Source organism: Manacus vitellinus, unplaced genomic scaffold (assembly GCF_001715985.3).
Source record: "Manacus vitellinus isolate BGI_N305 unplaced genomic scaffold, ASM171598v3 scaffold_76_pilon, whole genome shotgun sequence".
NCBI lineage: Eukaryota > Metazoa > Chordata > Aves > Passeriformes > Pipridae > Manacus > Manacus vitellinus.
In genome coordinates, this window is record NW_021940796.1 from 2,164,532 (window position 1) to 2,182,704 (window position 18,173).

Genomic DNA, 18,173 nt, shown 5'->3' on the forward strand with positions numbered 1-18,173 from the left:
CCCCCGCCGCGGTTTAGCCGCCTTTTCCTTCCCCCGCACTATTGTGAGTTCCCCCTCCATCGCTGCCCCTCCGTCTCTGCCGGCCCTGTGCCGGGCATGGAGAGAACGCGGGGTGGGATTCGAGGTCTCGGCTCGAGTGGTTCGGTGGAACGAGAAAAACTGGAGCGCGGGCTGCGAGAGAAAAGATGTAAACACAGGGTGGTGAGGACGCGCTGTTGTGTAGCTGGGAATGGTGTGATGGGAGAGCTGCGGTTTGTTTTCGGCGTGTTACAGGTCGCATCTCCAAACCGGATTTATTTGGAGGTCTTCGCCTTGTTGCCCTGGGGAACCGCGCGGGACTCCCGCTTAGATTTCCCTGGGATCATTTAAAAAAAGATAATTTTAACAAACCGGGCTGGGAAGGCGTTTTTTCCTTAAGTGTGCTTCCAGTTGTTTTTGTGAGTCCTGATGGAAGGATTGAAATGTGGCTGGCGTATAACGGGTACTCGTGTTGTTGTGTGAGCATCGGGGGTTACGCAGGGTCCCTGCCAAAATAGAGAACACGCTCGGTATCCTGAATATTCTGTATATTGTTTGCTTAATTGCAGGGGTCCTAAATAGGGAAGGGTAAAGGAAAGAGAGTGCCCAGACAGGTGACAGTCATCATTCCTGTGCTATTCCTTCTCCCTGCGTCTAGTGAGACTGAAGAATTGAGTTTTTGAAAGGTATTTTTTTCTCTGGGTAAGGTGAAGGTTATGGTTTAGAGTATGGTTATTGTTTATATAGGATGTGTAGAGTGTGTGTGTACCGTGTGTGGATTTATGTGTTCAAAAGCCTCAGGAAGAAAAAAATACAACAGGCAGCATCCAGCAAATGAAGACAGAAGGGTGTGGAACACGGGAAAATCGGATCCAAAACACCGTGACATAATGACAGTTGGGCTCGGGAGGGAAACCTGAAAAGCAAGAACTGCACTCTGAGCACCCCCGGGGGATTTCAGTGGAGTGATTCAAGGGGTGGGGGGGATTATAACGTCAAAACAGTTTCGTTTTCCTTTTTCTTGAACAGCAAAATGGAGAAGTTGTGCAAATGTCAGATGCTTGAGAAATGCAGGGGAAGGAGTAGCAGGGTCGAGGGCACTCTGTGTGGAGAGGAAAGGGTGTGTGAGGTTTAGGAGCAGCAGAACTTGCCCCCAGCCCTGATGTTGGGGTGGGTGCCCTCCTGGGCTGCAGAGCTGGGTGATAAGATGTGTGAGCAGGAGAAGGTGGCATGGGGGGGAAGATAAGGAGTTTAGTTTTCTGCTTGTGGTATCCCTGGTGTGCTATTTGTCACTGGGACCAAAGGCAGGGAGGTGAAGTGGCAGAGTGCAGCCAGCCTTGTTCTAGTAAGGAGTGTTTAGCAATTACCACCGGGGCTGTGGAAGCAATTTAAATTGTTGGGAGAAACAACATCGCTCTGGCTGTGAGTGTTTGATGACAGTTCGAGGTGTTTTGTAAACTCCAGAGTATGTTTGGCCTTAATGATTCGGGCTGCAGTTGTGGAGGTGACACTGTGGGCATGAAATGGAGAACTGGGTATTTTGGTATCTTGGAAAGTCAAAGAACAGTTTGGAATTGTGGTGTGGGGGATGGAGGCTTTACTGCTTCCAGTTGGAAGAGAAGCCCACACTCAGCTGCTCTGTTGGTTGTTGGAAGCTCTGGGATCACCCTCTGCATCTCCTGGGGTGGACACAAAACACACTGACTGTGAGAGTACCAGAAAAATTAAAAGAGAAAAATACCCCTTTGGCATTGCTGATAATTTTGGGCGTTAATTCTATAGTAATAAAAATTTGTACTGAAGAGCTTCTGGAGTAAAGGTTCACATTGGAAGCTACAAATCCAGTTTATGAGTTTATGGGCTCAAAGTTACAAGGCTGAGTGAAGGGTAGTGGTTTTCAAGTAGAGGGGAAAGTTGTTGTAGGAAGATGTTCTTGCTCAGGTGACAGGATTGCTGAAGACACACTCCTGGTACCTGGAGGAGGGGGGCGAGTGGCTTCAATTCTAATACTTGAGCTCAGGAGAAAACTCAATGGTTTTGCTGCTTCTGCTGATTTCTAAATGTCCTAAGAGAGCTGTGCTGGGTCTAATAGTTGTGTCTGCACAGGAGCAAGGCACGAAGTGCAGTCCCTGCTGAGCAGCAGATCAGATCTGCTTCTGTCGAGCCTAAAATCTGAGGCTGCTCTATCAGTCTTTTTCTCACAAGTGGGTGATTTCCCTCTCTGTCTCCTCGTCCCCATAAAGACTGATTTGACTCTCTGATAGGTTTTATTGCTGTTGAGGGGTTGTTCCACTGACAGAAACTCATTAGTCGCAGCTTGTTTTCTGTTAAGTGCACGGTTGAAGTCCTCATTACCACTTGGCTCCCTCCCTCGTTTCCTCCCATTTGGAATGTGTTACATTTAATATCCACAGTTAAAATTGCCAGACAAAGTGCTTCCAATAAGCTGATTGAATGTTTGTGTTCCTGAAATAAAGCTACTCCGAGGGAGAAAGTGTGGTTTAGTATTTAGAACACAAAGCTAGAACGCTGTTAGAGCTCAAATGTTTAAATTGTGCTGGATGCCTTGGTAGCTCATTCCGAGGGGATGCAGCTTTTACCTTCATCCTGCCTATAAATTGTGCTTCTCCTTCAGCACTTTTCCCTCAGGCATCTGAACACCAGAACTTAAATTCCTCATTTTTTGGTTCCGCTTAAAAGCCGTGGAAGTTTAAAAATCTGTATCTTCGCAGAGGGGAAGGAGTAATTGTGTTGAATTCTTCTTTTCTCCTCTGTTTGTTTCTGGTGTGTTTGTTGTGTCCCAGCAAAGAGAAGAGCAGCCTGGCTGGGGTATTCCCTGCAGACAGCTTGTGTCAGGGTGGAATTCCTGCCTTGTGAGCCTGACTTGTGAAGTGCAGGAGATGGAATGTGACAGGGAGATGAGTCTCCCCGTGGAGTTTGTCTGGAGACGTGAGTGGGTGCAGTGAAGAGGAAACAGGAGGTTGCTGTTGACAGTTGAAGTCAACTGATAACTGGGAATTGGAGTTGGGATTTCGGAGGGTGCTGGAGCGGGGAGGAGGTGCTTTGGCTGAGCTGTCTGAAGGGGGATGTCTCTGTGGAGGTTTGGAAGTAGATGTGAAAATAGAAAAGGCATGAAAGGGAAATTTGGGTTGGACATAGATGGGGAGAGCAGCGTAATAGGAAGTTAATATCAGTGGTTTGAGGGCAAAGCAGTTGAGAAAGAAGGAGATTTCCTTAACCATGTGTAGCTGACAGCAGTGTAGGGATGTTGTTGCTCTGGTTTCAAGGGGTATCTCCTGTAGAAGTTGGATGTTGTGTTAAGGAGAGCATCTCTAACCAGTCTGCATCAGTCCTCTCAAAGGAAATGTGGGTAAAACAGTTGAGATGTTGCTCAGCCTAAATGTTGTTATTCAGCTATAAAAATAAAAGAACACTTTCCTTCCTTCCAAGGGGATCAGGAACATCCAGAAATCCTGATTGCCAGTCCAGTATCCAGACAAAATAATAGAATTGGTGACATTTCTTCTACTTCAGACAGGGAAATGAACAGTAGGCCTTAATGAAACACTCTGGATCCTGTTTGAGGAGCACATCTTCCCCTGGGTTCTTCTAGTGGTGCTTGGAATATTAAGCCAGAGGAGGTAGTTTTTTGAATCCTATTCTGGTGCTTTGGTAGTGGCTTTATCTCCATGTTTGTGTCAATTCAAGCTCTAGCTCAAACTGCTGTGAGGAGAGTGGGGGTGCCCCGGGGGCACTGCTCGCCCTGGCTGTGCTGTGGTTCAGCCCAGGCCCTGTTGTAACATCAGACAAGCCTCTGGCACACCCTCCATCCTGACCTTCAGGACGTTCCCAGCTCCAGAGAGTTAAAATCATGCCTTTCCTTGGCCTTTTCTGTCCCTGCAGCAGAGTGGCCCAAGACCATGACGGGCCTGCCCAGCACGTCGGGGACGACGGCGAGCGTGGTGATCATCCGGGGCTCCAAGATGTACGTGGCCCACGTGGGGGACTCAGGGGTGGTGCTGGGGGTCCAGGATGACCCCAAGGACGACTTTGTGAGAGCTGTGGAGGTCACACAGGACCACAAGCCAGAGCTGCCCAAAGAGAGGGAGAGAATCGAAGGCCTTGGGGGCAGGTGAGTGTGTCTGCTCTGACTGAGCTAAGCTTGTTCCGAGAGGGTCATGCAAGAAGCTGAATCTCACAGTGTATTTCTATTATCCTCTGTTTTTTATAGCTTGTTGGGGAATATGTTACAGTGATCCATTGTTACATGGTTGGTTTTTTTTTTGCTGGTGGTTTATGGCATATACAGAATTTTAAAAAGCCCAGCTGAGGTGTGCTTACAGTTCTACGTGTTCACCCAGCACTTTGAAAGTGGAGATGGTGATATTTGACCTATTTTTTGTTAAATTCCAAGGAATCTGGGGGTTGGGAAAATTATCTTTGCACCTAGAGAAAATTATCTTTGCAGATAGGGAAAATTATCTTTGCACATAGAGAAAATTACCTTTGCATATAAGTAAAATGATCTGAGGTCTGGAATACTGGGTTTGTCAAATTTTGACACAAACCACTGTGATTTCTCAGGTGTTCTGCATTGTTCCTGAGATGACAATGGCAGCTGTTGAGTGGGCTCCTCAAAGCTTCTGCTTAGGGAACATAAAGAAAAAAAATAAAGGTTAGATTTGAAACCAAGTCCTGTTTGGATTTGCTGTGTTTAAACACCCCCTGTAAGGATCAGAACGCCGTGTCTGGGCAGGAGTTGTTTCTTCCCTGTCAGGAGCTGGCAGAGGCTGGAATGCCCAAGCTGGGGTGGGTGTGTGTTCCCTGTGGGTGAGGGGGAAGCAGGCAGGGCTATCAGGTGGCACAAATGTTTGGGCACCAACCTCAGGGCTGGTGTTTGGTGGAGTTTCCCGGGAGCTCAGGGAGCTCAGTGCTCCCCTGGTGCTGTGGCAGATGGGTGGGCACGGCTTCCTTCCCAGAGCAGGGCTCTGCAAAGGCTTTCCTGTTGCCATCACTCATGTGAGAGCCCTGTCAGCCCGTTAACCTGCAGACATTTGTGTCTCTGGCAGCTGGGACTCCATCAGGTGGCTCTGCAGAAGGGGGAACCTGCAGTTCCCCTGGGTTAGTCCCTGTGCACGTTTCCAAGTTGTGCATCTCAGAGACTGAAGCTTCAAAGCAGCATTCCCTGAAGCTTTGTGTCTACAGGAATGCTTAATTTGGTTTTAGGTTGTTTTGGTTTTTTTTTTTGTTTTTTTTTTTATTCTTTTATTTCTACTGGTGCTCCTCCTGTTTTTCCCAGGCTGGCTGTGAGGCAAATGGTAGGAGTGGGGTGGAACTGTGCAGCTGTGCCTGGTAATGTCCTCTCTTTCATGAGAGCAAACTGGGAACAGTTAAGGGCAGAGCATAATTGAATCTTCCATTAAAATGAGATTTTTCCTAGTAACAGTCTGAGCGTGGGATGAGGTTTTCTTTCAGCTAATGCCTGAAGTGAGCTTTGTGTGGTCATTAGTTGGACAAGTGGATGAGATCAGTTTTTAGGATGTGGTGTTTGTGACTTTGCAGTGCTGTGGATGGAGCTCAACATGCCCTTGTTGTTAAGGCCTTTGAAGTCTCAGGAAGTGCATCTTGAATGGCTTCAGTATGAGGAATCTTGAGGCTGTTCCAGAGCTGCTCAGTTCCTAATTACCAGTGGCTGTTCCTTGGATGAAAGGAACTTCCAAGTATCCAGTTCTTAACTTGTCTGGGACCAAGCTTTGCTAGCTCCTGGTTTCATTAGCTCTTATTCCTTGGCTGTTCATACACTGTTCTTTCTTCCCTGCCTGATGCAGCTGCCCCAGTTATTTGCTGTGCAGCTTCTCTGCCCCCTCAGTGCCATCTGTGGGAGCCAAACCAGCTCAGTGCCTCAGAGCAGGTGCTCACATGCAAATACAGAGCTGTTTCCTCCCATCTCCTGCTTCCAGCAGACAGCAACTGGCAACAATTCCCCTTTTGTGTCTGCAAGGGAATCCCTACAGCAGGCTGCTCCTTTCTCTTCTCTTGTTTCCACTGTACTGTGTTGCTCTTTGCTGCCAGACTCTGGGAGATGGAGAAAGCTGCAGGAGGAGCTCAGTGCTAAATCCACCTGAGCGAGCTGGTGTTGATGGTCCTCGGATGAGGGGGGCAAATTCAGTTCTGTTCTTTCTCTGACAAAGAGTTTCTTCCAATTCTTCATTCCCCTGCTTTTTTATTTTCTTCTGCCCTTCCCCTCTCACTTTTCCCTTTGGCTGAATAAGGAGTGAAGCTCTCCAAGGGGCACGGTGTGTTTTGAAACACTGCATTGTGCCCTGGACTGCCCCGAGGGCGTTGTCATTATCGCCTCCGGATTTGCATATTTAACTGGCTTTGTCTCCTTTGTTCCTGTGTGACCTCTGCCTGTCTCTGGTGCTTCCAGCGTGATCAACAAGTCCGGAGTGAACCGTGTGGTGTGGAAGAGGCCCCGGCTGAGCCACAACGGCCCCGTTCGCCGCAGCACCGTCATCGACCAGATCCCCTTCCTGGCCGTGGCCAGAGCCCTGGGTGAGTGCTGTGCTGGGGGCAAACATGGAGCTCGAGGGATTCAAGCACTTGCTTTTTTGCAAGCCTGGGCCTTTAAAATATATTTTTAATACCACCTGGATTTATTTTTTTGAAATCTGTAAAAGGCGGCGTCGGCGAGAGAAGAACCCGCCTTAAAACTTTCAGGGTTTTCAAGTGTCAGCCTTACAAGGATGGGACTTAATTTCTGGTGCAAATGAAAATGTATAAGCAGCACATTGTCTCCAGGGTGGAGAGCACCTTGGTCTTTTTCTTACTGAGATAACAGGACTGGAATTTTTGACTGGTTGGTAAAACTTAAGTGTTGCTGGATTGCAGGTGAATTCAGCCTGTCCTTTGTGGTGAGTCTTTTTTCTTTAAGACTTAGCATAGAATGGGATGAAAGTCAAGTCTGTGTTTTATCTGTTAACTTGCCTTTGTGGGAGCACTAATAATGGGAAACTGTCTTTGAGAAACACTTTATTCCAAGGACAAAAAGGCATATTGCAGTACTGGAAAACTAGTGACAAATAGTTTTTGGGAAGTGCTTCATAACTGAATCACTGGATGCCTCTTACCCATGAGTGTTGGTGTCTGCTGGTTATTTTTTTCCCTTAAAACACAGGGATCTGTCCAGGCTTAAGGAGAACTCTGCAGTGAACATTTAAAAGCCAGATCTGTATCAAAGTGGTGGAATGGTGCTCTTATAAAATTTTAATTGTATGGACGTTTTCTCAGTAGCTTCAAGTCTTTATGGGCCATATTTTAGGTAGGATAGAGTTTATTTTGTGGTTAGTAAAACCGACTGGGGAGTTGGAGTAAATCCTTGGAAGAGTCTTTGGCATCTTCAACTCGTGGCACAGAAAGAATCCTGGCCCAAGAGAAACCTTGTGAGCTCTGTTGACATCCCCTTTCCTGTTCTGATTGTCACAAGTGCCCTTCTGCCCTAAAATAAGCATTTGTGGAATGCTTAATTCTGTATTTAAGTATTTAAATAATGTTTAATTTATTTATAGCCCCAGAACAAGGCAGAAATATTTGGGCTTCCTCCTGTCCCTGTGAAGTATCTTTAAGCTGCTTTTGCTGAATCCAGCAGGTTTCTGTGCCTTCTAATGGAATATTTTAAGAGTATTCTGCATTTTCACAGCTATTTCTGCTGACCTTTTCTGGGCAATAAAAACACCTCTTTTTATATCAATTTACCTCCTAATAAATATGAATCCCAGGGAGTCCCAGAATTGGAAATCTGGCTCTGTGTGTAATTTTGGAAGGTGCTGCACTAAGCAGGGGACATAGAGAGAGAAGCTACACTTGGTATCACTTGAAACAAGAAGCAAGTGTAGGAAGGAGCAGACAGGCAGGGTGATTAATGGCTGGGCTTTGGGGGTTCCTACAAGTGCAGCTTAAAGTTGTTGTGGTTTTCCTAAGCTGCTGTTTAAGTTCATATCCCCCAGCATGGGTGAGTTCACTGCTAACAGTGTGGTGGCAGAAATGGGGCTTTTAAAGGGCTTTTTGATTTATGTGGGATCTCTCTTGTTGGTAAATTAGCTCAGCTCTAAATCTGGTAAATATTTTATGGACTTTTTTTCCCCTGTTCCCCTCCCCTTTTCCTTGGGAACTGATGTGGAGCCAAGACCTGCAGCTGTGAGTGGGTTCTGTGGGGAGGGATTGCCCTGAAGTATTGGAGCTGTTTGGGGGTTGTTTAAATTAATGAATGATGAAAGCTGAGCCAAGAACCCCTTAGTTAAACCCCCCAGTCACATGGGAACACAAGCTGTCCTTTCCCTGGATTTTTATATGGAACTATAATAGACTCAGCCCTGTATTTCAGGTAGGGCAGCCTCTGCCATGCAGGTTGGACTTTTCCTAAGAGCAGGAATTCCCTGCTGCCCCCTAAAAGGAGTTGTGTGCTAGCACAGGGAATCCCTGGATAGCTGCAGGAATGTTGGCTCTGACAGGGACAGGGAAGCTGTTTCAGAGCAACTTCCTGGATGCCAGAGTTTTGTGAAGCTCCCTGAATGCACATTCCATGGAACCCCGGGGAAGAGGGTGTTGCTGACCTCAGATGATCTCAGTAGACTCCTGTATGATGGTCTAGGTTTTTTACATGCATTTAACCATTATTTTATTGGAATCTACCTCTCCTTTGGCAATGTAGAAAAACAATCCCAAACCCTTCTCCCAAAAGCAGAACTTCAGCGAGGTTTGGACAGTGCATTCTTGGGGTTTGCCCCTTCTCCAGCTGAGCAGATGCTGCCCAGGATTGGCTGTTGAAGCCTCAAATTCCACCCTGGTGTTCATTTGAAGGATTTAATTCAAGGCCAGCCACTGGGAGTAGCTTCCTGCAGGTCATTTGAGCTCTTTGCCTCTGCTTTTGCAAGGAGTTCTTGCAGGTTTTCTCATTCCAGCCCCCTGCCACGGGCAGGGACACTTCCCACTAGCCCAGGTTGCTCCAAGCCCTGTCCAACTTGTTCTTGAGCACTTCCAGGGGTGAACAGTGCTTTAGGAGCAGCTTTTGATTCACCACTCATTTCAAATGCAATTATTTGTGTAATTTGCTGTTGAAATACTGTTCTCTTAGCTGTGCTTTGCTTTTCTGTTGAGGGTGGCATCCTTTCTACAGGTTAGACTGAAAAAGTGTGTAAATAAAACAAGTCCCTAAAAACACACTGCTCAAGGAGTGCAGAAAGTTTTAAAGCCTCAGGTGCTTCTGTGTCACTTCTCTGCTTGCTGTCCCTGCAGTTTTGTCCCCATCTCTCAGCCTGAGCTCTCCTTAATCATTCCTGATTGGAAATCAGGATGGGACACTGCTTCCATTCCTCCCCTTGTGGCTCCAGGCCTGGCTTGCCAGGGGTGCAGTGAAAATCCCCCTCCTATCTCACTGGTTTCCAGTGGTTCCTGTCCTCATCCTTGCAGGGATTTGTCTCACTTCCCCCAGCTCTGCTTCACTGGCACTGGGAAAAAAAGGAAGTTCTGCAAGTCTTCCCTTTGTAGCAACAGCCCTGTCAGATAAAAGTGGGCTTTGGAAAGCTCTGGGATTAATCAAAGCAGGTTTTTGGTTTGGACCCACTTATAAAAATCAACGTCTCTTTCCTCTATTAAAACCAAAAGCTGTTTTTCTATTTTGTATGCAAAGCAGCATCTCCTGAAACAGGAATGAAAGGCTTGATTTATGTGACTTCTGGACATGCTTTGCTCTAAGAAGGCTTTGGGTTTAATCCAGTCCAGCCCACTTACGTGATGGGTGTTTTTGTTTGGAGCTTCAGTTGCCTCCCTGGCAGCAGCTGAGCTAAAAGTGGGTTTTTTGTTGTATTTTAAAAGTTAGCACTGAGCACGTAAGAGAGACTGCACAGTTTGATATATTCTCATAGGCAGCTAAATTAGAGTCCTGCTCCTTCAGAATCTGATTTCAAACATCTCTTTCATTTTGGAAGATGCAGTATTTTAATGTGGAGCTCTCTATATTATTCAGGTTTGAGCCAGCACTGAAAAAACAGGTATGACTTTTCTGGAAGATGCAGAAGGAACCACGTTAGTAACAATTTTTTAATGCTTTGGAAAAGAAATATGCAAACCAAACACTGCAAGGAATATTCCCAGTGTGTAAAGTCTTTAAAGAAGGAGATTGTTAAAGAGTTGTGTAAATGTTTGGGTTTTAATTCAGAACAAAAATAGTCTGGCTCCCAGAAGGGACTCAGAGCCTGGCATTGCAGTGCTGTAACAGGAGCCTTTGGCACATCCCAGTGTCACGGGATCCCTCCTTCCCAGCCTGCCAGAGGGTCACTGTCCTTCTGCTTGCTTTGGAACAGAATTAAACATTTCAGAGCCCTTTGAAATGCTCAGGGAAGAGTGTGCTGTGCCTCCTGCCTGGCCTCCCTGGCCCTCTCTCCTCCTCAGGGCTGGGGCAGAGGCTGCCCCGGGAGGGACTCGGCAGGTTTGTGATTCCTGAGCTCTCCAGGTTTGTGATTCCCGAGTCTCCAGCCGGGCAGGGAGGGCACACAGCTGACATTGGAATGACAGCATTCCATCTGGGCAGCAGCTCCACAGAGCTCTGGCTCAGCCTGTGCTGAAAATAAATCCCAAATCACTGTCCCTGCCCTGTGACAGGGATCAGCCTCTGGGGGGTCTGAGAGCCCCTCCCCGAGCAGAGCATCCCGAGGCAGCTCCTCCTGCCAGGAATTCTGCAGGTCCGTGGAGCTGCCTGCTGAGAAATGAACACCAGAGTCAGTTCTCCCTGTTCTTCAGGGCAGTCACAAGTACTGGTTGTTTCCTCCTAGGCTGAGGAAGGCAGAATTTCACTGTATGCCTCAGGCTTCAAGTATTCCTTGTGGAATTTTTGCTGGGTTAAGGACCAAAAGCTTTATTTTCTTTCAGTTTGTGAATCCTGGGGCTCTTCTGAGCTTCCAGTAGCTCCTGACTGGTCTGGTTGGTCAGTTAATTCCTGATTGGGCTTTAATGCTTTTCCATCCTACGGCTTTGGGAATAAATTATTGTGTATTTCCTCTTTATAACCACTGTGATATTCCCAGTTATCCCTGTGAGGAGCCTTCTTCCTCTTGGAGAAGATCCCCTGAAATCAGTGTGGTGATTACTTGGCAGTTTGCTCAGGAAGAGTAGCAGATGGACACGATGACATGTTCATCCCTGAACCCAACTGAAACAGCAGCAGGTTATTTTTATCAGCCAGCCCAGGATTTTAATTAAAACAACGATTCAGTGAATGACAGTTGTCATTTCTCCTACGTGAGTGTGAACAAAGAAGCAAAGAGCAGCAGAAAAATATTAAGCACGTTGGAAATGGATGCTGCCAGGACTCCAAGGGTGGGTCTGTGCACCTCTGGACGAGCAGCCTTGGCTGTTAATTAAGGCTCATTAGCAGCGTGTGCTTGTCGGGGAGGAGAATTGGGGCTTTAATGAGGGTGGAGCAGCCCTCCTTGCTACTGGAGAGCACTAATTGAGCCCAAGTATTCCCTTCCCTCATCCTGGAAGAGGCTTTTCAGCTGGTTGATAGCTTGAGGCAAAGCTAATGGAGGGAAGTAGGAAGACAAAAAGCTTATTTATTATCTTTAAAAGGGTGGTGATGGATGTGGAAGAAGCTCCAGGCTTTGTGAGGGCAGCAAAAAGCCAAGAGCCCGACAAACCTTTGCTCTTGAGCTGGAGTTGTTGAGCTTCTCTTTGCTGCTCACCTCTGACATTTTAATTAATTTCTGCTTTTAAAGCTGTGTGTCCTGCTCAGAAAAGCTTAGCCAGTGCTTGCAATTAGTAATGTTACTTTTTGTTGCTTTTTGCTATGGGAAGTTGTTTGTGAACATGGAAATGAAAGAGAAGGTGCCAGCACAAATTATTTCTTGATTTAAATGAAGGATTTTAATTTTTTCAAATATACTTGGTAAATGAAATTGAAATAATTTGATATGGAAATGGAATTTTCTGATGGAGGGGGGTTTTACCTGAGGAGGGTTTGGAGGGAGCACTGGATGCAGGGGATGTTTGGATGTGTTGCTGCCAAGGTGACCCCCAACTCATTCACACGGTGAGGGAGGGGTAAAAATAGAAAGGTTCCCTGGCTGAGGCCATCCTGGGGAGAGGCTGCAGCTCTCATTCCCTGCTGGAACTCAGCACTCCTCGTGTTCCTGTGGCTGCTCTCCAGCTCTGAAGTTTGGCACAGGGTGTTCAGCTGGAAGGAGGCTCCAACAGCCCTGCAAGGGATGCAGAGGGAAGAGGGCCGGGGAAGAGGATGGAGCAGGGGAAAGCTCAGTCTCCTCCCTTCCCCTCTGCCTTTGTCCCCTCCCTGTGGCACCTGCCCACAGGAATATTTGCAGGTTTGGTGTGGGATCAGCAAAGTAAGGCCTTACTTCTGTTTGAGGAGGACTTTATAAATCCAGGTGGGTTTTACTTTGGGCAGCGATTGAGGTTTCACCATTTTCGAGGTGTTAATCTCTGATATTTCCCCTTGCCCCAAAAACTAGTTTGAAGAGAGTAGATCTCCTATAAACATAGGTTTGAATGTGGCTTAGTTTGTTGCATTAAATATGATTGGAAGGTGAGAGCAGCAGAACAGCAGCTGTGCTGGAATTCCTTCGTGTTGCTGGTGACTCCAGCCTGGTGCCGACGGTTTTCCCGGGAACCCTGATCTGTATTTTCCAAGCTGGAGATTTCTCACGTGGAATGTAACCACTCCAACCCATTTTCTGCTTTGCCAGGTGACCTCTGGAGCTACGACTTCTACAGTGGGGAGTTTGTGGTGTCCCCTGAGCCCGACACGAGCGTTCACACCATCGACCCCCAGAAACACAGATACATCATCCTGGGCAGTGACGGGCTCTGGAACATGATCCCACCCCAGGATGCCATCTCCATGTGCCAGGATCACGAGGAGAAGAAGTACTTCGTGGTGAGAGCAGTGGAAATTTAATACTTTTTACCTCTAAAAATCGCTCAGACTGAGCAATGAAGTGTCCAACAAAGGGGTTGTTATTTGGGCATATTCAGTTTTGCCACAGCATAAAGTTGTTAGAACAGCTTAGTTGTAGAGGCTGATGTCAAATAACATTGTTGAGTTTATTATTATTATTATTTGGTTGTCATTTTGGGGAAATGTGACCACTAGAATGGTATCTCTCAGTAATAAAGGACATGGTGTTCCTTCTCTAAGGAGGTTATACAAAATGCTGTCCGAAAATCAAATTTGTCTCACGTCAGGGCTCGTGTCACAATGCAGACAGTTGCTTAGACTGAATTAAATTATTTTCTGGTTTATTTTACAAAGCAGTTAAGATGAGGGCAGTGGTCACAGTCTCCAGAAGCAGTTGGACAATACCCTCAGGCACAGGGTGTGACCTGTGCAGGGCTGAGGGTTGGACTCCCTGATCCCTGTGGGTCCCTCCCAGCTCGGCACATTCTGGGATTCTGTGAATTCCTGTAGTGGAGCATCAGACAGTAAATGCTCTGTAAACCCTGGAGAGGCTTTGGGAGGGCTGTAGGTTGTGCCACAGGCAGGCTGTTGGTGCAGTGTTCTGGTTTAGAGCACTTGTATGTACGTGGAAGGAAGAGGTGGAAGGAAGAGGTTTCCACGAGTGTTTCCTCCCGTGTTTCCGGCTGGAGCTCCTTCAGCCCGTGCCTCCCAGGAGCACAAACCTCCAGCTGTGCTGCCCCTGTGCCACCTCCCAGTGGCCCTGAGGTGTCCCTGACGTGTCCCCCCGTGTCCCCAGCAGGGAGAGCACCGGCAGTCGTGTGCCAAGATGCTGGTGAGCCGCGCCCTGGGCCGCTGGAGGCAGCGGATGCTGCGGGCGGACAACACGAGCGCCATCGTGATCTGCATCCACCCCCCTCGCGCCAGCCAGAGCCCCTGGGAGCACGAGGAGGAGCTGTACCTCAACCTGGCCGAGGGGCCCTGCTACAGCAGCCCTGACACCAACAGCACGAGCCCCTCCCGCTGCTGCACCCCCCCTGTCAAGGTAAAGGTGCCACGGAATCCTCGGCAGCAGCTGAGCTACGAGGGGGTTTTTTGTTGTGTTTGAAAAGTTAGCCCTGAGCACGTGAGAGAGACTGCACAGTTTGATGTATTCTCATAGGCAGCTAAATTAGAGTCCTGCTCCTTCAGGATCTGATTTCAAACATCTCTTTCATTTTGGAAGATGCAGTATTTTAATGTGGAGCTCTGTATATTATTCAGGTTTGAGCCAGCACTGAGAAACAGGTATGACTTTTCTGGAAGATGCAGAAGGAACCACGTTAGTAACATTTTTTTTAATGCTTTGGAAAAGAAATATGCTAACCAAACACTGCAAGGAATATTCCCAGTGTGTAAAGTCTTTAAAGAAGATTGTTAAAGAGTTGTGTAAATGTTTGGGTTTTAATTCAGAACAAAAATAGTCTGGGTCCCAGAAGGGACTCAGAGCCTGGCATTGCAGTGCTCCCCCTGGGAGGAATTTCCCCTTAGACAGCTTCCTGGGGCATGGTGGAGTCAGACCATTGCCAGGGATTTAGTAATAGTCTTAGAAACTACTGACCTCTCAATTTAAATCACTGTTTAACGTTGCCTTTTGATGTCTTCAATGTGTTTTTAACCCTGGGCCAGGCACCGTGTGTGTCTAGATAATGTGTTTCAGTTGTGACTTGTTCTGTGCCACCTCCTCAGTACTTCCACGTGCAAGGCTTTGGAGAAGTGGGCCAGCTTTTATTATTGTTTCTTAAAAGACTTTGGAGCACCAGAGGCAGAGTATTAATGTAGGAACCTCTCAGAATTGCTGCTGGTGGTTTGTTAGTAGTTTTGGATCTGTGATCCCTCAGTGTGGAAGAAATTATTAGTGTAACTTTATGCACGTGGTTCACACAGCTTGAAATGCACTCTTAGGGGTAAGTTTTTTCCAAGATTCACCCCAAAATCCAAAGGAGCCTGTTAGGAAGAAATCAGACTGGGGATCAGAGGTTTAAAAAAGGAAAAAACCCAACACATCCCCTTGGAGAATAAGGTTGGGCTGCAGTTTCCCTTCTGCCTTGCCATGTCCTGGTGCAGCACAGCTGGGGAACTGCAGAGTGGTGCTTGTGGGGGTGTTCTGACCTTGTGGGGCTTGGTTTGGGATTGTTTGGCTGTGGGTTTTTATTTTCTCCTCTAAGGTAACCCATGGGTTAATTTATACCAGCACATGTTGATATAAAGAACATTTCTCTCTGCATTGGGAGATCTCATTATCTTCCTGTGGTTGATTTAATGTTCTTTGTTGGAGGAAGAGACATTGTAACAGAAGGTCTTTCTTGAGGCTGGAAGTTTTAACCATCAACATAAAGCAGAGCCCTTCAGAAGGTTATTTTGTTCTGTTTTGTGGCCTTTTCTTTGCCCCTGTAAGAAGTGCAGTGTAGCTGTGAGTGGATGTTTGCTTCAGTAATTCCCAGCTGCTCCTGATTTCAGTCACTGTCCTTTGATGTTCTGCAGTGTCTGTAGATAACTGTCCTTTGGGCAAAGGAAAAGAAAGCAGAAATTAGAGAGGGAGTTGGGAACGTTCCCTTGGGAGAAAGAAGCTGCTCATAAAACAGCAAACTCCACCTTTGTCTCCTCCCCTTCCATCCATGGAGAGCCATGACAAGAGCTCAAACCCCAGCAAAATCTTGAGGGGAAAAATATTTGAATTCTGAGCACTCCTAAAATTTTAAATGGTGCCATCTGGTCTGTGTGTGAACTGTTAGCAGGAATCACTGAGCTGTGCTGGCTGCAGAATATCCAGCAACCAGCAGTTCTGGATGAGGGCTTAGGGACAGTCTGTATTTTTTTTTTATTCCCCCTCTCCATCTAAGATTCAGTGAACTGAGGATCTGCAGAAGTGGAAGCAGGTGGTGAGGGATTCGGGAAAGGCCTTTATTCCATGATCCTTTGGGATCCCAGTGGTGTGGGCAACATCACAGGAGGAAGAGCCCCATTTGGTTGGTCCCAGCAAATCTGGCCATAGAGAACAGCATCCATTTGCAGAACAAAACAGAAATACTTTGGTACATAAAGCTGCAGGTAAATGTATGGTCTAATTTAGGTTGGGAATTAATTAATACTGTTGAATTTTACTGCAGAGGGATCATCCTAGTTTCTGTGAGGGAAGCAGGGATGGTCTTGACTCTTGACAGCTGCTACCTGCCAAAACAATTAATCTGGGAATAGATGGAGACCAAAGTTTCTCAATTAAACAGAAGTATTTCTTAATTGCTTATCCTTCTGGCAGCAATTACTAATACCAAATTAATTCCAGTATTCCTGGGGCCAGTGATAAAGATTGATTGGATTGTTGAGACATTAAATGGTGATTCATGGTTTATTTTTCCTGTTTGGTCACATCCCTCTCCACAGTCCATCCTCTGCCTTCCCTTGGCTTCCTGAGCCTTCTCCAGGCTCAGCTGTTTGCAGCAGGCAGGAGATGTTGGAGATAAGTTAAATGTCTTGCACAATAAAATCATCAAACCAAGTTGTTAGAGACACAATGTCAGAAATTTGGCTGAGGAGCTGCAGCAGCATTGCCAGAGCTGCTCTGTGTGTGTGTGTGTGATCAGCTTCCTCATGGATCCTGCAGGAGCTGAGCTGAGGAATAACCTTTGGAACACCATCCATAAAGGTCTTCCCTCTCCTGTTGGTAAATGTAGCAAAAGAATCTTACCCAGATGGTTTTATTTACACGTGGGGAGCAGCAGAGGAGTGGAAACCTGGTGTGGATGCTGGAAACAATTCTGATTATCCTCTCTTTTGGAGGGCATTTTATAAACTTCAGGATCAGATTTTTGCCAAGTGCTGAGCAGCCCTGGAACTCACCTTGAAGGAGAACTGGAGTTCTTCTGGGCTGGGACTCAAAAAGCATCTGTTTGTTCACCTGAGGTGTTGCTCTGACTGATGGAGCTGTGTGAGCACTGGAGTTTTCAGCACATTATTTTCTTAAAATAAGAACTGTCATCTGCCTCTCACTGATGGTGTGTGGAGTAACGTGGCCTTGAAATTTACTTTTGAAGGACTCTCTGAGTAACCAGGGATTTCTTCACAATTAAATCTTTAATAAGGTCATAATTCATATCTTCAGGGCACTGCATAAACACTAATTTTTATAATCTCCCTGTGGATGGGGAGAGCAAGTGTTGTCCCCATTTTCCTGTCGGTAGGACTGGGAATGAGGCTGCAGAAGAGATGAGGAGCTGAAGGGAGGGTCAGAATTTGGGAAGTCCCTGGTTCTCAGGACATCATTAAACAGCTCCTGCCCAACACACAGAGACTGTGCTTCCTGGGGAGTGGCTGGGAGTGCTGGCAGGGATGGAGCTGGAGGAAACCAGAGGCAATAAAGCCATTTTTAGAATAGCTCTGACTCCCTATCTTTCTGTGGGCAGTGAGGACACTGGTGAGGAGTTGGTCCATCTCTGTTAACCTGGTTATGCAGTAACTGAGGACTCAGTTGCTGCTGTTTGGCCCCCTGATGGTGGATGGATCTCCTGGGGGCAGGACAGGGCCCTGTGGCAGTGCCTGAAGGAGGGAGGTCATGTCTGCAGGGTGGAAAATGCTGCTCTGCCTCTGATGAGGCTTAGAGGAGTTCTGTCACACTGTCTGCAGCCCCAAAGGACAGTGCCCGTTCCTGGAAGTGTTCCAGGCCAGGTTGGACGGGGCTTGGAGCAACCTGGTCTGGTGGGTGCAGCCTGGCAGGGGTTGTACAAGATGATCTTTAAGGTGCTTTCCAAGCCCAGCCATTCTGTGATTATATTTAAGCCTAACCGTGTATTTTCCTTCCCCCTCAGCTTTCGGAAGATGAGCCGTGGCCACGCCTGAGCGCCGCCGAGCCCGTCCCTCCCCTCCTGCACAGCCCCGCGCTCACAGACAAGTACCTGGAGCTGCCAACCGAGATTGCCAAAAGCAGCGTCGCTGCCTCGGGAGGAGCCCCGAAGGATTCCGGCCCCCCGGAGGAGAAGTGCAGCAAAGCGCTGGCTCTGCGGATACAGGAATCCTACGGCAGCGGCCTGTCGGTCAGCCTGGCCCCCTCCAACTCCGCCAACTCAGGCACGGACCAAAAAGGCTTCAAGGTGTCCCCTGCCGGCCAAACTAAAGCGCAGGAGGCGGAGAAAACGCCCGCGGCGAACTTTAAAAG

At 47.4% G+C, this 18,173-nt stretch overlaps 1 protein-coding gene across 1 annotated transcript in view; it reads left to right on the forward strand.

The window, feature by feature from the left end:
- PPM1D (protein phosphatase, Mg2+/Mn2+ dependent 1D) overlaps window positions 1–18,168 on the forward strand; it is a gene marked incomplete at its 3' end in the record, with an annotated part of 24,375 nt that extends 6,207 nt beyond the window's left edge. Inside the window, exons 3-7 of the mRNA XM_029964626.1 lie at window positions 3,922–4,150; window positions 6,449–6,573; window positions 12,774–12,964; window positions 13,785–14,027; window positions 17,827–18,168. Coding sequence (XP_029820486.1) covers window positions 3,939–4,150; window positions 6,449–6,573; window positions 12,774–12,964; window positions 13,785–14,027; window positions 17,827–18,168 — 1,113 coding nt within the window. The remainder of the gene's footprint in view (window positions 1–3,921; window positions 4,151–6,448; window positions 6,574–12,773; window positions 12,965–13,784; window positions 14,028–17,826) is intronic.
- Between the last annotated feature and the right edge of the window lie 5 nt (window positions 18,169–18,173).